This window comes from Pseudorca crassidens, chromosome X, assembly GCF_039906515.1.
Source record: "Pseudorca crassidens isolate mPseCra1 chromosome X, mPseCra1.hap1, whole genome shotgun sequence".
Classification (NCBI taxonomy): domain Eukaryota; kingdom Metazoa; phylum Chordata; class Mammalia; order Artiodactyla; family Delphinidae; genus Pseudorca; species Pseudorca crassidens.
In genome coordinates, this window is record NC_090317.1 from 2,611,061 (window position 1) to 2,628,517 (window position 17,457).

At 57.7% G+C, this 17,457-nt stretch overlaps 1 protein-coding gene and 1 non-coding gene across 10 annotated transcripts; one reads left to right on the forward strand and one right to left on the reverse strand.

Moving 5' to 3' along the window:
* The first annotated feature begins 328 nt into the window (after positions 1–328).
* Positions 329–15,794, forward strand: PNCK (pregnancy up-regulated nonubiquitous CaM kinase). 9 transcript variants are annotated; one of them, XM_067723642.1, is made up of 15 exons: positions 5,865–7,466; positions 8,819–8,895; positions 9,779–9,889; positions 10,878–11,094; positions 12,854–12,923; positions 13,129–13,260; positions 13,484–13,558; positions 13,631–13,769; positions 13,911–14,034; positions 14,212–14,287; positions 14,383–14,495; positions 14,586–14,664; positions 14,756–14,843; positions 14,996–15,140; positions 15,476–15,794. In XM_067723642.1, exons 5-14 carry the CDS (start codon positions 12,856–12,858, stop codon positions 15,131–15,133), a joined length of 1,032 nt encoding a protein of 343 aa, XP_067579743.1. In that variant the 5' UTR covers positions 5,865–7,466; positions 8,819–8,895; positions 9,779–9,889; positions 10,878–11,094; positions 12,854–12,855; the 3' UTR covers positions 15,134–15,140; positions 15,476–15,794. The 9 variants fall into 9 exon arrangements, with proteins under 9 accessions (XP_067579739.1, XP_067579738.1, XP_067579745.1 ...); XM_067723638.1 differs by lacking the exons at positions 5,865–7,466; positions 8,819–8,895; positions 9,779–9,889; positions 10,878–11,094 and adding exons at positions 329–2,611; positions 3,634–5,254; positions 5,702–5,848; XM_067723644.1 differs by lacking the exon at positions 10,878–11,094 and having other exon boundaries at positions 5,863–7,466; positions 13,989–14,034.
* Positions 3,943–4,056, reverse strand: LOC137217675 (small nucleolar RNA SNORA57). Its single transcript, XR_010940180.1, has one exon. It is a non-coding gene; the product is annotated as a small nucleolar RNA SNORA57 (small nucleolar RNA).
* Positions 15,795–17,457: the final 1,663 nt, after the last annotated feature.

Below are 17,457 nucleotides of genomic sequence, written 5' to 3' on the forward strand. Positions count from 1 at the left end.
GCTCTCCCGGCGGCGGCCTAGGCGCGCTCGCCCCTCCTTCCTGGCGGCGGCGGCGGCGGCGGCGGCGGCTCCAGCCGCTCTCGGGGCCGCGGCGGGCTCAGCGACTCGCCACTGCGCTGCGATCCTGCCTCTCCTCCCCGGTCCGACCGGCTGCCGTTTAAGAACCGACTTCGGGATGATGTCACTGTCGCCCCACCCCCACGACTGGACTGCTCCCCCTCCCCCTCCTCCGTCCCTCCCTCCCGCCTGCCCTCCCCGTCACTCCGCCCACCTCCTCCCGCCCTCCTCCCGAGGAGGCGACGCCGCTCCAGCGGGAAGCTGGATGGCTGCTACCTGGGGCGCCGGCCAGCACCTCCTTCCCAGGAGCCGAACCGCCCCTGACCCCAGGTTCACCCGGACCTGGTTCACGTCGACCCTCCTAACCTGCCCTTCCCGGTTCTAGGCCAGCCACTACCCTGGCTGCCTTCTCGACATCCTTGCCCCACCTCTTCCCTCCTCCTCCTTCCAGCCTGTCCCATCTCGGTCCCTTCTCTGATCCCAGCTGCAGCTTGGGCCACTGTTGGGTACCAAGGCCTACAGCTTTCCGGCTCCCCTGCACCAGAGGGGGTGCAGGGTGCTTCCGCCTCCTGCAGGGCTGGGCCCAGCTGGCCAAATCGGGGAACGGCTGGGGCGGGGGTGTGGGTATGCCTCCAGGTGTGTGCTGTGGGGCTTTGCCAAGACCCTGTCTCCTGCCATTCGGCCCTCCCTGAGGGACACAGCACTGGTAGCTGGGGGTCAGGGCCCCAGCTCTTGGAGTGACAGGCCTCCGTGAGTCTCCTGAGCAGGCAGAGGGGCGCCTGCCCAAGCGAGGGGCGATGCCGCACCTTTTCACCAAAGTGGAGGGTGGTAGGGATTCCTGCCACCCCTACCCCTGCCTGACTTACGTGAGACTCTGGCAGGAGTAGGGTAAGGCTGCCCCCTGGTGCTTGGTAGGTGCACAGACCCTCCCCCAGAGGCCTCAGCTAAGAGGGCCCAGCTCCGCACCCTCTGTGCTTCTCTCCCCAGGGACCTGCAGGCCTCCCCGGCAAGGGCAAGGTTGTTCAGCTGCTTCCCCATCAGCAGCTGAGCAGCCTGTTCGGAATTTCCCAGGGCCAAGAGTAGCCATAGGATGGGGAAGGAAGGGGTCATTATCCCGGCTGGAGATGTGAAGTGTGCCCGCCCCCACCCCTGACCCCAGTCCCAGGCTCCCCAGTCGCCACGCTGCAGTCCCCAGATGGCTCATCCCGTTAAGCTAAACCCTCAGCCATCCGGGCGGCTTTAGGAAGAAAAGCAGTTCCGGCCTGAGCCAGCTTGAACCTGTTAGGTGAGGGAGGGGCAAGCCTTAACGGGCCTGTGTGGGAGACAGGCGGGGTCTCCAGTGTTTAGGTGGAGCGGGGGCACTGGGGGCTCGGGGACCCTCGAGGGGGCGGGGTCCCGGTGCTCCTCGGGAGACCCAATCTCGAGTCTTCCCTGGCCCAGCCTACGAGTGACCCGTAGATGGCCTGGGGAAGCAGGGGCCACCCTCAGGGCGAGGACTGAGGGGGAAGGGGCCTGGCCCAGTGAACCGCAGGCACCCCTATGCAGTCTGAGAGGGGAAAGAGGATCCGGTGGAGTAAGTGGAGGGGAAGGGGCAGGGCGTGCTTGCGGCCGAGGGTGTGACGCCTGCAAGGGGAGGGCGGTTCATTAGCTGGCGGTGACCTGGGTGAGGGCTGGCTTCGATGGAGAGGCCGGATGGCGCCAGGGGAAGCTCAGGGAAGTGAGGCCGTGGCCGGGGGCAGGAGACTCAAGAATTTAAGAACTTGCCTGTCCGAGGAGCTCGGTGGGGAGAGAAGGCAGGGGCTGGGGAAGGACGTGATGAGCTGATTGCACTTTGGGAATGGCACTTTTGAAGACGGCAGAGGGTGAACCGAGCAAGGCCGAGGGAGCTTGAGAAGCAAGGGTGGGGACCTCGGCTGCCGTGCCCAGGACGGGAGGGGACATGTTCCAAGGCCAGTGGCAGGACCGGGGTGGGGGGGGGAACTGCCACCTGCGGCTGCCATTGTCTCTGTGGGCTCAGAGGCTGCTAAGAGCGAGGTGGCTTCGCTGGAGGTGGCTGAAGAGAGCTGCGAAGGGCGAGCCGGCTGCAGAGAGCGGCTACCGCCGCTCCAGGGACCACCAGCCGCTCGGAGCACGGGCCTCCGCATCTGGGGGTGCGACAGGGCCACACCCTCGCTCCCTCCCCCTCGCCAGTCTGCCCCAGTGGGCGATGAGACCACCCCCTGCCTCCCCAGCCCCCGTGTGGTCTCCTCCTGTGGCCCGGGCACCACGTGCTTCTCTCAGCAGCAGAGATCTGACCGGTTCCTCCCCTATACGCTCTTCCCTGTGCTTTCCTCTCTGCTGAAGATCAGCCTACAATCTCCTCCAAGGCGTTTGCGATCAGGCACGAGCTGGCCCACGGGCTCTCCAGAGCTGGAGGGCGCTGCGCCTCCCCGCACCTCCTTCCGATCCTGTGGGATTCAGCTCACCCGCCACCTGGCCCAGGAGGCTAAAGAGGGAGACTCGGGAGCCCTCGACCCCTGCACACAAGCTGCACCGCCTCCCGTGTCCAGACGGGGTGAGCTGGGCTTTGGAGATACATGAGGTTCACGAACACATCCTCGCCTCTGGCGGGATGATCAGGCAGGAGTTTCTCAAAGTGGGAGCTGGGGTCGGAACTCTGGCCTCTGATGTGTTGACCCGAGCAGTCCTTAGGAGTGTCTCAACTGATAGGGACGTCTACAGTGTTCCAACAGAGGCAGAGGGGTTTCCAGCCCTCGGTGGGTTCTCAGGGCTTCGCAAAGGTGTATTTGCCAACACCCCCTACCCCTGCGGCAGACCCTCAGCTGAGGGCAGGAGGCTGCCCCGCGCCGGGCCCCGGTATTGATGGCCCTTCGAGGCTGGTTCCCAAGCACGTGCACGAGGGGGTGGGTGTGCCCTACCGCCGCTCCCGGGTGAGAAGCAAAGCGTTGCCCAGGCAGAAGCCACAGTTAGGCTGGGGGTGAGAGTAGGAGCTGAGGAGGAAGGGGAGGGGAGAGCTGGAAGTGGGGCGGGGAGGGAGGGCTCCCATTGTCCAGGGAGGCCTGGGGATTTGGGCTGGGGATTGGACCCAGTGCCTGCAGCGACCGTGGACCTCGGAGTGGGCGGGGTGGGAGGGCGTCCGGCCCCGGGTCGACTGGTTATGCCTAGAGGACCTCGCAGCTGGAGATGGGTGCGGGGGTGGGGGGGCCTCTTTGGAGGCTGCCAGGCTTGGGGAGCTTTGCAATTAGAATTAGCTGGGAACAAAGGGACGGCTGGAGTCTACCTTGAAGGGCTTTGTGCTTCCAACCGCTGGGAAGGGGAGAAAGGCGCAGGCTGCCCGGGAGGCTGGGGGGCGGGCAACCTGAGAGGCCCGGGGCCTGCTCACCGCGGCCCCTGCACAGCACCCCTGGTCCGCCAGCTGTGTTCATCCACGCAGAACCCCCAACAGGGTTCTGAAATTCGTTTTCTATGTTTTTCTTTTTTAAGATTTTTTTGGATGCGGACCATTTTAAAGTTTTATTGAATTTATTACAATATTGCTTCTGTTTTTTTTTTTTTTTTTATGTTTTGGATTTTTAGCCGCGAGGCGTGTGGGATCTTAGCTCCCCGACCAGGGATCGAAGCCGCACCCCCTGCATTGGAAGCGCGGAGTCTTAACCACTGGACCAACAGGGAAGTCCCCGTTTTTATGTTTTAAATAAACTTTTTCTAACAGAATAGCTTTAGATGCACAAACTGCAGAGATAGGAGTGAGAGTCCCCACACACCTACACACAGCTTCCCCTGTTACTAACACTCTCCATCGTGTGGTCCCTTTGTTAAAATAATCAACCAATATTATACATGATCAGCAGCTAAAATCCAGAGTCTTTTTTTTTTTTTTTTGCCCTGTGTCCTGGAGCTTGGAAGCTGCCAGTACTGAAGACGTGACACCGAGGGGGCCAGAGTCCTTACATTACGTGGCCCAAGACCACACGCCTGATCCCTGCCAACAAAAGGAGGGTTAAAGTCCAGAGTCTTATTCATATGTCCTTGACTTTCCCCTCACCTCTTTTTTCTGCCCCATGATCCCACACTGCATCGGCGTTGTGTCTTCTTAGGCTCCTCTGGGCCGTGACTGTCCTCGTTTTTGGTGTTGTGGCGAAGGTCCTGCAGGACCCCTCAGGGTTTTTCTGGTGTTTTCTGTCATGAGTAGACAGGGTGATGCTTACTGAGAGGAGGACCACGGAGGCGAAGTGCCCTTCTCATCACATCCCAGCAAGACTCCGTGCTTTGAACACGACTCCCACTGTCCGTGTCGACCTGGGTCACCTGGCTGAGGTCCTGTTTGTTCACCAGGTGTCTCCACTTTGAATTTAATCTTCCCCCTTCCCATCCTGTCCTCTTGGGAACAAAGTCACTAGCCATGGCCCGCGCCTGAGGAGCCATTGAGAAAAACAGGATCCGACAAAAACTGGTTAGAGCCAGTTAGGCCCAAGATGGTGGAAGACTCACTTCCAGTAGACCTCGAGCCTCATTGTAATGCATTAACATGCTAAATGACACCCCACAGGTGCCATGACAGTTCCCAGGCTGACCATAAAAGGCCAAAAAGAGGGCGATGGCCCAGTTCCTGTTGCTCTCCACCCCTTCTCCAGAATAGTTGGGACAACCCTCCCACTCCCAAAGAGCTCCCCACTAAGATGCATATTAGATAGCTGGGGAAAATGTAGACAGGATGGTTTAAGAAAAATAATTAATTTTCTTTTGCAATATTGCATGGCCCCGTACAAACTAGGGGACCAAGAGATCTGGCCAGAAAACGGGTCATTGAATGACAATACCGTCTTGCAGCTGGACCTGTTCTGTAAAGGAAAGGTAGATGGGGTGGGAGTCCCATATGTTCAAATGTTCATGACCCTGTTCTAAGATCCAGGTCTAAAGAGCTCCCGCCGGGTGTGCCTGGCTCACATCCCTTCAAAGTGCCTTCTTCCCCCACGGGAGCCTGATGTTTTAGGTGATCCCCTTATGAGACCACCTCCCCGAGGTCCACAACCAGGAACTCCTACCCGGCCCCCCCCACCAATTCTGAGGAGGGACAGTCTTCCGGCCTGTTTACCCCTAACGCCACATCTGGACAGCTATGGGACCCCAAACACCCCTGAATCAGCCCACGGATTTGGCCTTTGGAGTATTCAACAATAGAGATAAGGTTGAAGAGGTAAAAAGGATTCAGCGAAAAGCACAGTTATTGGCGGCAGCCCTAACCCCTGCACCACCTCAGGGTTACCCTACCTTACAGAAGCCCATGACGGGGACAGGATCCAGGAAGCCTGGATCAGGGCCACCGTCTCGCCAGGAAAGGATCTGTTTTAAGTGTGGCCAAGACGGCCACTGGAAGGACAAATGCTCCCTGTATGGGAAAAGTCCACTGGGATCCTGCCTGACATGCAAACGAGAGGGCCACCGGAAGTGGGACCACCTCCAGTCCCGATGGGGACTCTGAGCCCCCAAACCAATGATGGCCGAGAGGACCTAAGACTGTTGGGGCCCGGGACCCTCCCTGGCTCCCCAAGGACACCTGGTCCTTTCTCTGGAGGAGCTGAAAGTGAGCGGGCCCTGTGGGGCTCCCGGGCACGGAGGCACTTTTGTCCCCCGTTTCTTGTAGGCAAGAGTCCAGCCTCCGTGACCTTCCCTGGGTTCCAAAAGGGAGAGCTGAACAGTTGCTGATCAAGGGAGAAGCGGCCAAGAAACCACCTGAGACGAGATTAAAGGGACCCGAGAAGCTCCTCCAGATCAGGACACACCACCTGAGGCGAGATTAAGGGAGTGAAAGCCCTACGCACACCCCGATCTTGTCAGGAACCCTGACTTTGAACCGTTGTTATAAAACCCCTCCTCAAATCCTCGTGGGCGGGGGACACTTAGCTTTTCGAGGCAGGAGCCCGCTGTGCCCCCCTTTGTCTGGCAGAGCAGTAAAGCTCTCCTTTTCTACTTCCCCCAAAACTCTGTCTCCAAGATTTGATTGGGCACCGGTGCACAGAGACCGAGCTTTCGGTAAAGAGCCTCTGGTAACCTTGACGCGGACGGTAGGAAGGTTATTTTCTTACCAGCTATGGGGGCCGCCTAGTCTGTGCTGACTGATGGCTCAGGCCCCGCGTCCTCCCAATCGTGTATGATAAGACCAAGCAATTCAGCGTGCCCCCCCGCAGCTGCTTGCTAGGAAGTGGGACCTTCACACATCAGCTCTGCTCATGCCTGAGTGCCCCGTCCCTGAGTGCCCCGTCCCTGAGTGCCCCGTCCCTGAGTGCCCTGTCCCTCAGTGCCCCGTCCCTCAGTGCCCCGTCCCCCTGCTGGGAAGGAACTTGCTCACTGAATTCCAGACAATAGTCCAAGCTGGAGACCCTCACGGAGAAGGCACCCGCCAAGAAAAATGATTGCTCTTGCCCGTGGGAGCCTGCCTCAATCCCAAGCCAGAGGGGGTCTCCCCTCCACCCCAGGTTTTTTCTCAAGTGAACCCCGCTGCCTGGGACGCAGAGGTCCCTGGCGGAGCTGCTCTCGTCAGGCTACCTTTAGAAATGGGACCACGTGAAGCTGTAGGCCAGCCTCGAGGATCAGAGAGCTTCTTAAACCCAGGGAGGATCCTCAAAAGTGTTTATAAATAAATTACCAAAATGGGAGGCCACTGGTCTGACTAAACTAACCATCGCTGATAGGAATTTGGGGTGAAGGAGGCCTTCTCCCCTAAGCTAGATGAGGGCAAGTAAAACATTCCAACATAGGTGAATGAGGGTGTCAGTCTTTTGATATCACTGAGGTGGCCACTCAATTCTTTGAGGAAAAAAAAACCTCCTTGTTTTATAACTCTAGTCTGTACAGGATCAGAGGTGGAGCTCCAGAAAGAATCCACATCCCACCAGCCTTTACCACTCCTCAAACCTCCCCTCCTTATCTTAAGAGGCTTGTAAGTACGGAGGGAAAACAATTTTTTTTCTGGCCTTAAGGGAACAAAGTCATCCTAGAAGGAACTTGCCTTTTGCTCCTCAGGCCTTTGAGATACAAATGCTCTACCTGTTCTTCTCCAGGAGCCCATAGCTCTGCCATCTCTTTAAAATGCACATTTTGAGCAGCAGAAACGAACACATTCACCTAATGAAGGACATCTTGGTTGCTCCAGTTTTTGCCCCTTCTGAAAAAGCTGCTATGAACATTTTGTGCTCGTTTTTCTGTGGACATAAAATTTCAAATCCTTTGAGTAAAATACCAAGGAGCGCGGTTGCTGTATGGTAAGAGTATGTTTAGTTTTGTAAGAAACAGCCAAACTGGCCGCACCATTTTGCATTCCCTCCGGCAATGAATGAGAGTTCCCGTAGCTCCACATCCTCGCCAGCATTTGGTGTTGTCAGTGGTCCAGATTTTGGCCATTCTCAGAGGTGTGTAGTGGTGTCTCATCGTTGTTTTAATTTGCAATTCCCTAATGACCTATGATGTTAAACCTCTTTTCATATGCTTATTTGCTCTCTGTATTTCTTCTTTGGTCAGGTATCTGTTCAGATCTTTGGCCCCCTTTTTAAAAAAATTTTTTTTTGAATTTTATTTTATTTATTTTTTTATACAACAGGTTCTTATTAGTTATCCATTTTATACATATTAGTGCATATATGTCAATCCCAATCTCCCAATTCATCCGACCACCAGCCCCCCTCCGCCACTTTCATGCCTTGGTGTCCGTACGTTTGTTCTCTACATCTGTGTCTCTATTTCTGCCCTGCAAACCAGTTCATCTGTACCATTTTTCTAGGTTCCACATATATGCATTAATACACGATATTTGTTTTTCTCTTTCTGACTTACTTCACTCTGTATGACAGTCTCTAGACCCATCCACGTCTCTACAAATGACCCAATTTTGTTCCTTTTTATGGCTGAGTAATATTCCATTGTATATATGTACCACATCTTCTTTATCCATTCATCTGTCGATGGGCATTTAGGTTGCTTCCATGACCTGGCTATTGTAAACAGTGCTGCAATGAACACTGGGGTGCATGTGTCTTTTTGAATTATGGTTTTCTCTGGGTATATGCCCAGTAGTGGGATTGCTGGGTCATATGATAGTTCTATTTTTAGTTTTTTAAGGAACCTCCATACTGTTCTCCATAGTGGCTGTATCAATTTACATTCCCACCAAAAGTGCAAGAGGGTTCCCTTTTCTCCACACCCTCTCCAGCATTTGTTGTTTGTAGATTTTCTGATGATGCCCATTCTAACTGGTGTGAGGTGATACCTCGTTGTAGTTTTGATTTGCATTTCTCTAATGATTAGTGATGTTGAGCAGCTTTTCATGTGCTTCTTGGCCATCTGTATGTCTTCTTTGGAGAAATGTCTATTTAGGTCTTCTGCCCATTTTTGGATTGGGTTGTTTGTTTTTTAATAGTGAGCTGTTTATATAATTTGGAGATTAATCCTTTGTCCATTGATTCGTTTGCAAGTATTTTCTCCCATTCTGAGGGTTGTCTTTTTGTCTTCTTTGTAGTTTCCTTTGCGTTGCAAAAGCTTTTAAGTTTCATTAGGTCCCATTTCTTTATTTTTGTTTTTATTTCCATTACTCTAGGAGGGGGATCAAAAAAGGTCTTGCTGTGATTTATGTCATAGAGTGTTCTGCCCGTGTTTTCCTCTAAGAGTTTTATAGTGTCCGGTCTTAAATTTAGGTCTTTAATCCACTTTGAGTTTATTTTTGTTCATGGTGTTAGGGAGTGTTCTAATTTCATTCTTTTACATGTAGCTGTCCAGTTTTCCCAGCACCACTTATTGAAGAGGCTGTCTTTTCTCCATTGTATATTCGTGCCTCCTTTATCAAAGGTAAGGTGACCATATGTGCGTGGGTTTACCTCTGGGCTTTCTATCCTGTCCCATTTATCTGTATTTCTGTTTTTGTGCCAGTACCATATTGTCTTGATTACTGTAGCTTTGTAGTATAGTCTGAAGTCAGGGAGTCTGATTCCTCCAGCTCCGTTTTTTTCCCTCAAGACTGCTTTGGCTATTTGGGGTCTTTTGTGTCTCCACACAAATTTTAAGATATTTTGTTCTAGTTCTGTAAAAAAATGCCACTGGTAATTTGATAGGGATTGCATTGAATCTGTAGACTGCTTTGGGTAGTAGAGTCATTTTCACAATATTGATTCTTCCAATCCAAGAACATGGTATATCTCTCCATCTGTTTGTGGCATCTTTGATTTCTTTCATCAGTGTCTTATAGTTTTCTGCATACAGGTCTTTTACCTCCTTAGGTGGGTTTATTCCTCGGTATTTTATTCTTTTTGTTGCAATGGTGAATGGGATTGTTTCCTTAATTTCTCGTTCTGATCTTTTGTTGTTAGTGTATAGGAATGCAAGTGATTTCTGTGCATTAATTTTGTATCCTGCAACTTTACCAAATTCATTGATTAGCTCTAGTAGTTTTCTGGTGGCATCTTTAGGATTTTCTATGTATAGTATCATGTCATCTGCAAACCGTGACAGTTTTACTTCTTCTTTTCCAATTTGTATTCCTTTTAGTTCTTTTTCTTCTCTGATTGCTTTGGCCCATTTTTAAATTGGGTTGTTTGTGTTGTTATTGAGTTTTAGGAATTCCTTATATAGTTTAGGTGCCAGTCCTATATCAGATATGTGTTTTGCAAAGATTTCTCCCCAAGCTGTGGCTTGTCTTCTCATTCTCTCTCGTTTTCTCTCATTCTCTTAACAGTGTTGTTTACAGAGCTAACATGTCACATTGTGATACAGTCCAATTTATCATTTCTTCTTTAATGGACCATGCTTTTCATACTGCATCCCCAAACTCATCACCAAGCCCAAGGTAAGACAGATTTTCTCCTATGTTTTCTTCTAGAAGTTTGGCATTTTACATTTAGGTCTGTGATCCACTTTGCGTTCATTTTTCTGTAAGGCATCCCCTGAAAGGATTTTGAAAAGCTCTGCATCCACCACCCTCTAACACACACACATGTGTTTTTTGAAGTTGACATCTACAGTATTTCAACGGATGTTTCAACAGTCGTGAAGGGTGTCATTTCCAGTGTATTGTAAATACTGATTTAAAACAAAAACTGTGAGATCACTTTTTACACTTCCACTTCCTGATTTTGATGCCACAGGCTCACTTTGGAAGTGGGTCCTTTTCCTCCTGCCTCCACTTTCCATCTGCTGCCCCCCAGAGCAGTCTCCTTTGCTGTCCTTCTCCACGTGGGAAGCCTTTTATTACTCATGCATCATCGTACTTCTCCAAAACACCAATTACATTTCTTGTTAGGACCTGTGACCACAGGGCAGTGGATTCGACATGTGGATGCATAATTATGAAACAAGCAAATAAGATGGGGCTTTGGTTTGTGTCAATTTGTCCAAGTGTCCATAAACAAATAGGACTTACCGCCAGCATGAGATGGGGTTCACTGTCGGTTCCATTCCTATCTTTTTTTTCTCTTTTAGATGTAAGATCTAGGAAACCCTGTTCACAGATTTGAGCAGTTGGGAGTGGGGCCCATGCTTCCGAGTGCTGAGGCCCCTGGAGCCTTCTCGAAGGAACTGGGAGGGGTGGTTGGGAAAGGGAACCTGAGGGGGCCTTCTCAGACCCGCCATTTTGAACAGAGGACATGTAGGAGCTGAGGTCTGGAGAGATGATTTTTAAAAACCTTTGCCTGCCCCGTAGACCCTCTTGAAGACTTTGTGTCAGGCCGGGGGCCTATAGACCCCTGCAAAGATAGAGCCAGCAGGTTACTCCCGGGCCCTGAGATTCCATGGAGCCCCTCCAACAATGGCCTGTGTGGATGTACTCTTGGTAACAGCCAGGACACCTGTTGCCCCCATCCTTGGTGGGACCTGGACTCCCTGGGAGGGGCGCCAGAACCGAGATGAGACTGGATGGGACAAATCCACTAATTGTTGGATGAAGGATTGGATTCATTCACCAAGCACTTATTTCCTGAGTGATTCTCCTGGGCCAAGTTGACAGAGACACTCTCTGGGAGTGGATGCTTTGCTGAGGAAGACAAGCCAAAGAAGGTGATTTTGCAGAGGTGCAGGCTCTTCAGACAGGGCAGGCGGGGTGATTACTATATAGAATGTGTTGGAGGGGGACAGCTGAGGCCTCTTTGAAGAGGTGACATTTGAGTTGAGACCTGATGGAGTGAGGGAGCAAGCCAAACAGATACCTGAGTGAAGAGTGTTCCAGGCAGAGAGGCAGTGAGTGCAAAGGCCCTGGGGCGGGTGCATGTGTGGTGTGCTTGAGGACCAGTTAAGAAGCCAGTGTGGCTGGAGCTGCTTGAGCAAGGGGGGGGGGAGTGGGTGGAGAGGGGCCAAAGCAATGATGGGGAAGAGGGACCAATCACGCAGAACTCTTAAGCCCCTGTAAGGACTCATGCTTTGGTTTGGAGTGACACGAAGAGCCGTGGGAGGGTTTGGAGCTCAGGGGTGACATGATCTCAATAAAAGGAAGCTCTGGCTGCTCGGTGGGGAAGAAACTGCCGGTTGGAGAGGTTAAGGGTGCAGGCAGAGGGAAGGGGGAGCCCAGCGAGGAGGCTTTTGCTGTCCTCCAACTGAGTGCTGATGGGGGTTCAGGCCAAGGTGGCAGAAGTGGCAGTGGCAGGGCTGGGGCTAGGGAAGGAGGCTGTTTTAGGTCAAGTGGCCTGGATGCCCTGTCTGCAGAGAGGACATTAGAGCAGAGACCCGAAGGCACCCAGAGAGCCAGGTCAACATGTGGGTGAAGAGACTTCTGTGTGGAGGACACCGGTGGTGCAAAGGCCCTGGGGCCGGCCCAGTCAGGCCGCCGGGAGGAGCTGGAGCCGGCGGGAACCCGCACGAATGACAAAGGAGAGAGGCGGGGGCGGCCGGCGCCGGCCGATTGCCTTACAAGGCGCCCTGCAGTGCCGCGGCCGCGCTCGGCCACCGCGTGCTCGGCCGCCAGCGGGCGGCGGGGGCGCGCGCGGAGGGGGGCGGGGCCGCCGGGGCGCGGGCGGGGGGCTCGGCGCGGTGGCTACTGCGCTAGGCGACGCTGCGGCTTCGCCTCGGCTCCAGGTCCGCACCCGGCGCTCCGGGGCGCGGGCGCGCGCTGGCGGGGGCGTGCAGTGTCCCGGGCCACGGCAGGCCCGGCGCACACCTGTCACGCCCGGCGCGCCCCCGGCCGGCACTAGCGCGGCTCACGCAGCTCGGGACGCGGGAGGCCCGGGCTGCCGAGTCCCTCCCGCCGCGAGGCGCCGAGGGCTGGGCTGAGCCGGGCGGCCGCGTGGGTGGCCGTGGCGGGCGGCTGTGCGCGGGGGTCGCAGGTGCATCTAGGGCGGGTCGGTGGCCTGGGGGGCGCGTGCCTGTGGGCGCTGGGCCGTGGGTGGCAGGTCTAGGCTTGGGGGCGACCGGGGGCGCCTCTGGGCGCTGCGGATGGGAGTGAGCCTGGAGGGGCCGGGGGCGGGGGCACGGAGCCTTCTGGAAGGCGGCCAATCGCGGCTGACTAGGTTGTGTGGGGGCGGAGAGGGGGTCTCTGGGCGCTGATCGTCGTCGGGGTGCCAGGTCGCGGGGCGTCGGATCGTGGCCGTATCTGGGAGGGGGAGGAGTTTATGCGGCGGCCTCGCTGGAGGCGTCCACCTGGGAGTGCGGACCTGGACAGTGGGGGAGGGGCGAGATGTAACGGGCTGGGGGAGGGTGTGTGGGACCTGTGTTCCTGAGTGGGGCTGTGGCTGAGGGTGGCTGAGGCACTGCCGGATCTGGGTTTTGGGGGACGGGGCTGCCCCTCGCTCAGGGAGCTTCCCTCCACCTCTCCCTGCACCCCCAGACATGCTGCTGCTCAAGAAACAGACGGAGGACATCAGCAGCGTCTATGAGATCCGGGAGAAGCTCGGCTCGTGAGTGTGTGTGTGTGTGTGCGCGCGCGCGCGCGCGCGTGAGAGTGAATGTGTGTGTCTGTGTGGGGGGATGGGTGGCATGGGACGGGGAGGGCTTCCCCATCTCCTTCGGCTAAGGGGGCCCTTCTCCCTCCCCGCCTCTGCTCTCGCGCCCCGCCCTCCTCCTCGCCTTTCCCCTCCCTTCCTGCCTCCCCCTCTGCCGCAGGGGCGCTTTCTCCGAGGTGGTGCTGGCCCAGGAGCGGGGCTCCTCACACCTTGTCGCCCTCAAGTGCATCCCCAAGAAGGCCCTTCGAGGCAAGGAGGCCCTGGTGGAGAACGAGATCGCGGTGCTCCGCAGGTGTGCGCCTCGCAGTGGCTGGGAGCCTCCTGGGGTGGAGCGCCCTGCCTCCTCCGTGTCCCCAGAAAGGCCTGGCCGGGGGCTCTGCCTTGCTGGACCGGCAGGGGCGGCCCACGGTAGGGTAGGGGGCAGGGGCGGGAGGAAGAGAAGAGGGTGAAGGGCTTCCCTGGGGGTCCAGAGGGGGCCGTGGCGGCCCGTAAGGGGCTTTTTCTTGCCGTTGCAGGGTCAGCCACCCCAACATCGTGGCTCTGGAGGACGTCCACGAGAGCCCTTCCCACCTCTATCTGGCCATGGAGCTGTGAGGAGGGCGGGGTCAGGCGGGGGTGGGCGGGGCCGGGGGGCCGGGTCAGCTGAGCCCCTGCCCCCCCAGGGTGACGGGGGGCGAGCTGTTCGATCGCATCATGGAGCGCGGCTCGTACACGGAGAAGGACGCCAGCCACCTGGTGGGGCAGGTCCTTGGTGCCGTCTCCTACCTGCACAGCCTGGGCATCGTGCACCGAGACCTCAAGGTGCCTCTGCCCTCCTGCCCGCCCACCCAGGCCTTGCCCCGCGTCCCTGTGCACCACGGGTCTGGGGGACTTGCGGGCGCCCAGCCCCGGGGACCACGCCACGGCTGAGCCGGTGTTCTCTCTGACATCGGTGTGTCGCAGCCTGAAAACCTCCTCTATGCCACGCCCTTCGAGGACTCCAAGATCATGGTCTCTGACTTTGGCCTCTCCAAAATCCAGGCTGGCAACATGCTAGGCACCGCCTGTGGGACCCCGGGCTATGTGGGTAAGTGAGGGGGGCGCCCCGAGGCTCGCCGGGGGCCGGGGTACCCTGTGGGGGCCGAGGTGCCAGGGGCAGGGCAGGCGGTGGGCCACTCCTGGGGTGCACTAGGCTGAGCCCGGCAGCACTGAAGGCGTGCTGTGCGTGTGCGCGGGCGTGCGTCTGTCTGTCTCTGGCCCCCAGCCCCGGAGCTCTTGGAGCAGAAACCCTACGGGAAGGCCGTAGATGTGTGGGCCCTGGGTGTCATCTCCTACATCCTGTGAGTGACCACTGGGAAGGCTCTTCTTCTGCCTGCCTGCCCCCTGCTGGGTCGGGGAGGTTTGGACAGCTGGGTGATTCATCTGTGGGTGCCAGGCTGTGTGGGTACCCCCCCTTCTATGATGAGAGCGACCCCGAACTCTTCAGCCAGATCCTGAGGGCCAGCTACGAGTTTGACTCTCCCTTTTGGGATGACATCTCAGAATCAGGTGAACTTGAGGCTGACCCCAAGCTCAGGGAGCGGGGAGGGCCGTGGGGCCGTGGGGATGGGGCGGGCTGACCTGGTTTCCCTGTCCCAGCCAAAGACTTCATCCGGCACCTTCTGGAGCGAGATCCCCAGAAAAGGTTCACCTGCCAGCAGGCCTTACAGCATCTTTGGTGAGCGGGACCCCTGCTGAGCTGTCCTGGGACCAGAGGATCCACACCCTCAGAGACCCCCACCCCTCACTGACCTTTGGCCTTGCCCTAGGATCTCCGGGGATACAGCCTTTGACAAGGACATCCTGGGCTCAGTTAGTGAGCAGATCCAGAAGAATTTTGCCCGGACCCACTGGAAGGTCAGTGTGGGGAGGGGCCTGGGGACCCGGCTCGAGGCTGCCCGCCCCGTCCGTCAGCCTCACGAGGATGGTCTGGGCCGCCAGTGGTCTTTACGGTCCTCGAAGTCTTGGGACCAGGGCCGGGACACGGCCTGACACCCCTCTCCCTGCAGCGAGCGTTCAATGCTACCTCCTTCCTGCGCCACATCCGCAAGCTGGGGCAGACCCCGGAGGGGGAGGACGCCTCGGGACGGAGGGTGATGAGCCACGGCCACCCGGGCCTCCGCACTGGCCAGCCCCCCAAGTGGTGACACCCAGGTGCGTGGGGGTGAGCCCTGCGCCCGCGGGGACCTGGCTCCTCGCTGAGCTCAGGGGGTGGCAGGCCCCGTGTGGCCAAGAGCTCAGCAGGGTGGGCCCCACAGAGTAGCGGGCTGAGGGCGGAGAGCACCGAAAGAGGGGAGGAGCCGGGGTCCCCAAGAAGTGGATGAGACAGAGAGGTGGGGGGCAGGCCGTGCCGCTGGCGTGAGGGTCCTCGAGGGGCCCAGTGAGCACCTCTGCTGAGAGCCTGGGCCGGGAGCAGGGGGTGCAGGGCAGGCCAGGGGCGCCTCCTGACTGCCCCCTTCCCTGTGCTTCTCTCTTCTTCTCCACCCCAGGCTGAGCGCACGGACCCCCAGACTCCCTTCCAATGGACCCTTTCAGTCCCCCCCACCTCCCCCTCCCGCCCCAGGGCACCTCTGCGGTAGAGCTTGAGCCCTGTGGGTGTGGTGCAGGGCACTGGGGTGGGCGCTGTTGGGGCACGTCCACAGATTTCCCTCCCCTGTCGCTGCCACACCCCGTCTAGAGACCAAGAGGCCCAGGGGCTGTCCTCCCCGTGCTGTTCTGTGCTTTGCTGACTGTGGGTGGTCCTGCTTGTGTCGTGGCCCTCCAGCCTCCCTCCAGTCTTCCCCAAATCAATAAAGACAGACAGAGCAATGGGCAGTGGTGAGCTGGGGGGAGGGATGAGGGCTGGGAAGGAAACCAAGGAGGCAGGCCACCTCGCCCGTCACCACCCGAACTTCTGCTCCCCCCATCACAGCAGACAAGCTCCGGGTTGTCCAAGAACTTCCTGTCCCCACTCCCCGACGTGCCGGCAAGAGGCAGCCGAGCTGGCCAGCTCTGCCACCCTCGAGGTTGGCCTGCGTGTGGCTCTGGGGCCCTGGGCCGGGCTCAGGGGCGAGTGGAGCCCCGGGTGCTGTAGCCAGGAGGGCAACCAGAGTTCCGGGCTGTCTTCACCCCCCTCCCCGCCCCCCCTCCGTCTCCCTTCCTTCCCCTGCTTCCCGTGGCCGTGGCCGGACAGAGCATTCCCAGAGCACGCCTTGCACCGAAAGCCTCAGCAGCCCGTCTCTGAGGCTGGAGGAGGGGCCCCTCGTCCAGGAGGGGGCGCTGCTGGGGCCTCAACCTCTGTGCTGGGTCGTGGCTTTGGCACCGCTGGGCTCCAGGCCCTGGGGACCCCGGGCTGGGTGGGTCGTGGCTTCCGGTGTGAAGAACGGTGGCTGGTGCTCTGGTCTGCGCAGCCCCTGCCCCTCACACCCCCATTCTGGATCGGGTAGGGCTCCAGAGCCCGGCCTTGCTGGGCTCCAGGCCTTTACTGGCTCCGCTTGGCCTTTGTCCTGCGCCCATGAGGGGAAGGCTCCTAGGGCCTCTCCTCGGCCCCGGTCAGGGCAGAAGCAACACCCTCACGGTTCTGGCTGAGCTGGCCACCCCTTTGTCCCACCGTCACCCCTGCCCACTGGTCCCTTCCAGCCTTCATCGCAGAGCCTGCTGGAGAAGACACCTCTCCACGTCGACCTTTGGGATCTGAAGGGAGATGGCGAGGCCCAGAGCAGGGCTGGCCTGGGTCTCGGGGGTGGGGCTGGAGCAGGGGCCGGGCTTCCGCTGAGGAGGGTAGCCACGCACAAGTCTCTCTCCGGAGTTCTCCTCCCAGCATCCTCCCACCCCCTTCCGTGCACAGCCGCGCAGGCCCCTGAGCCCGGGGCAAGTCCCGAGGGGTAGGCAGCTTCCCCCTCTGTCCCCACGGCCAATTCTAGGCCATCCTTTGCTCTAGGCTTTGGTGTCACACAATGTGGTCCCACCACGCCAGCTCCCCTTTCTCTGTCCATAGCCCGGGGGACCTCAGGCTGCCATAACCTTGGCCCGGTCTCTACAGCTTGGCCTCTTCACCTCCAACGACCTGTCCTGCCTCCCCTTAGCCCCCCACGCGGGGCCTTGTCATCTCCTGTCCTGCCACCTCAGACGTCCCCTTCTCTGGCTCTCCTCCCCTCTTTTGGTTGTTCACATTGGCCTCCCAGCACACTCACGTTTTCTCGCTTTGCCATCAACATTGATTGGGCCTCTACTCTGTGCCAGGCGCTGAGCCCACCGGCCAAGGTGCCCACCGTCACGCAGGAGGTCCTGCAGTGGAGGGAGTGGGCTTACTCAGGCGGTGGGAATGATCCGCCCGGGGAAGGTAGCAGCTGGCTGCTCAGGGAGGCCTGATCAGGAGTGCCAGAGCCAGCCTTCCAGAAGCAACCACACTCCTTCGGAGACAGCCAGCTCTTCCAGCCCAGGCTGCAGCCACATCCTCGCTGCGGAGTCAGAGTCCGGCCCCAGCTCCGGC

What these genes read in the sequence shown, in the direction of transcription:
- PNCK (XM_067723636.1), top strand. Translation starts at nt 9,847, where the DNA reads ATGCTTTTCATACTGCATCCCCAAACTCATCACCAAGCCCAAG. An exon ending in AACTCATCACCAAGCCCAAG is followed by an intron (nt 9,890 to 12,853) that starts GTAAGACAGATT and finishes CTGCACCCCCAG; the next exon opens with ACATGCTGCTGCTCAAGAAA. An exon ending in GGTGTCATCTCCTACATCCT is followed by an intron (nt 14,288 to 14,382) that starts GTGAGTGACCAC and finishes TGTGGGTGCCAG; the next exon opens with GCTGTGTGGGTACCCCCCCT.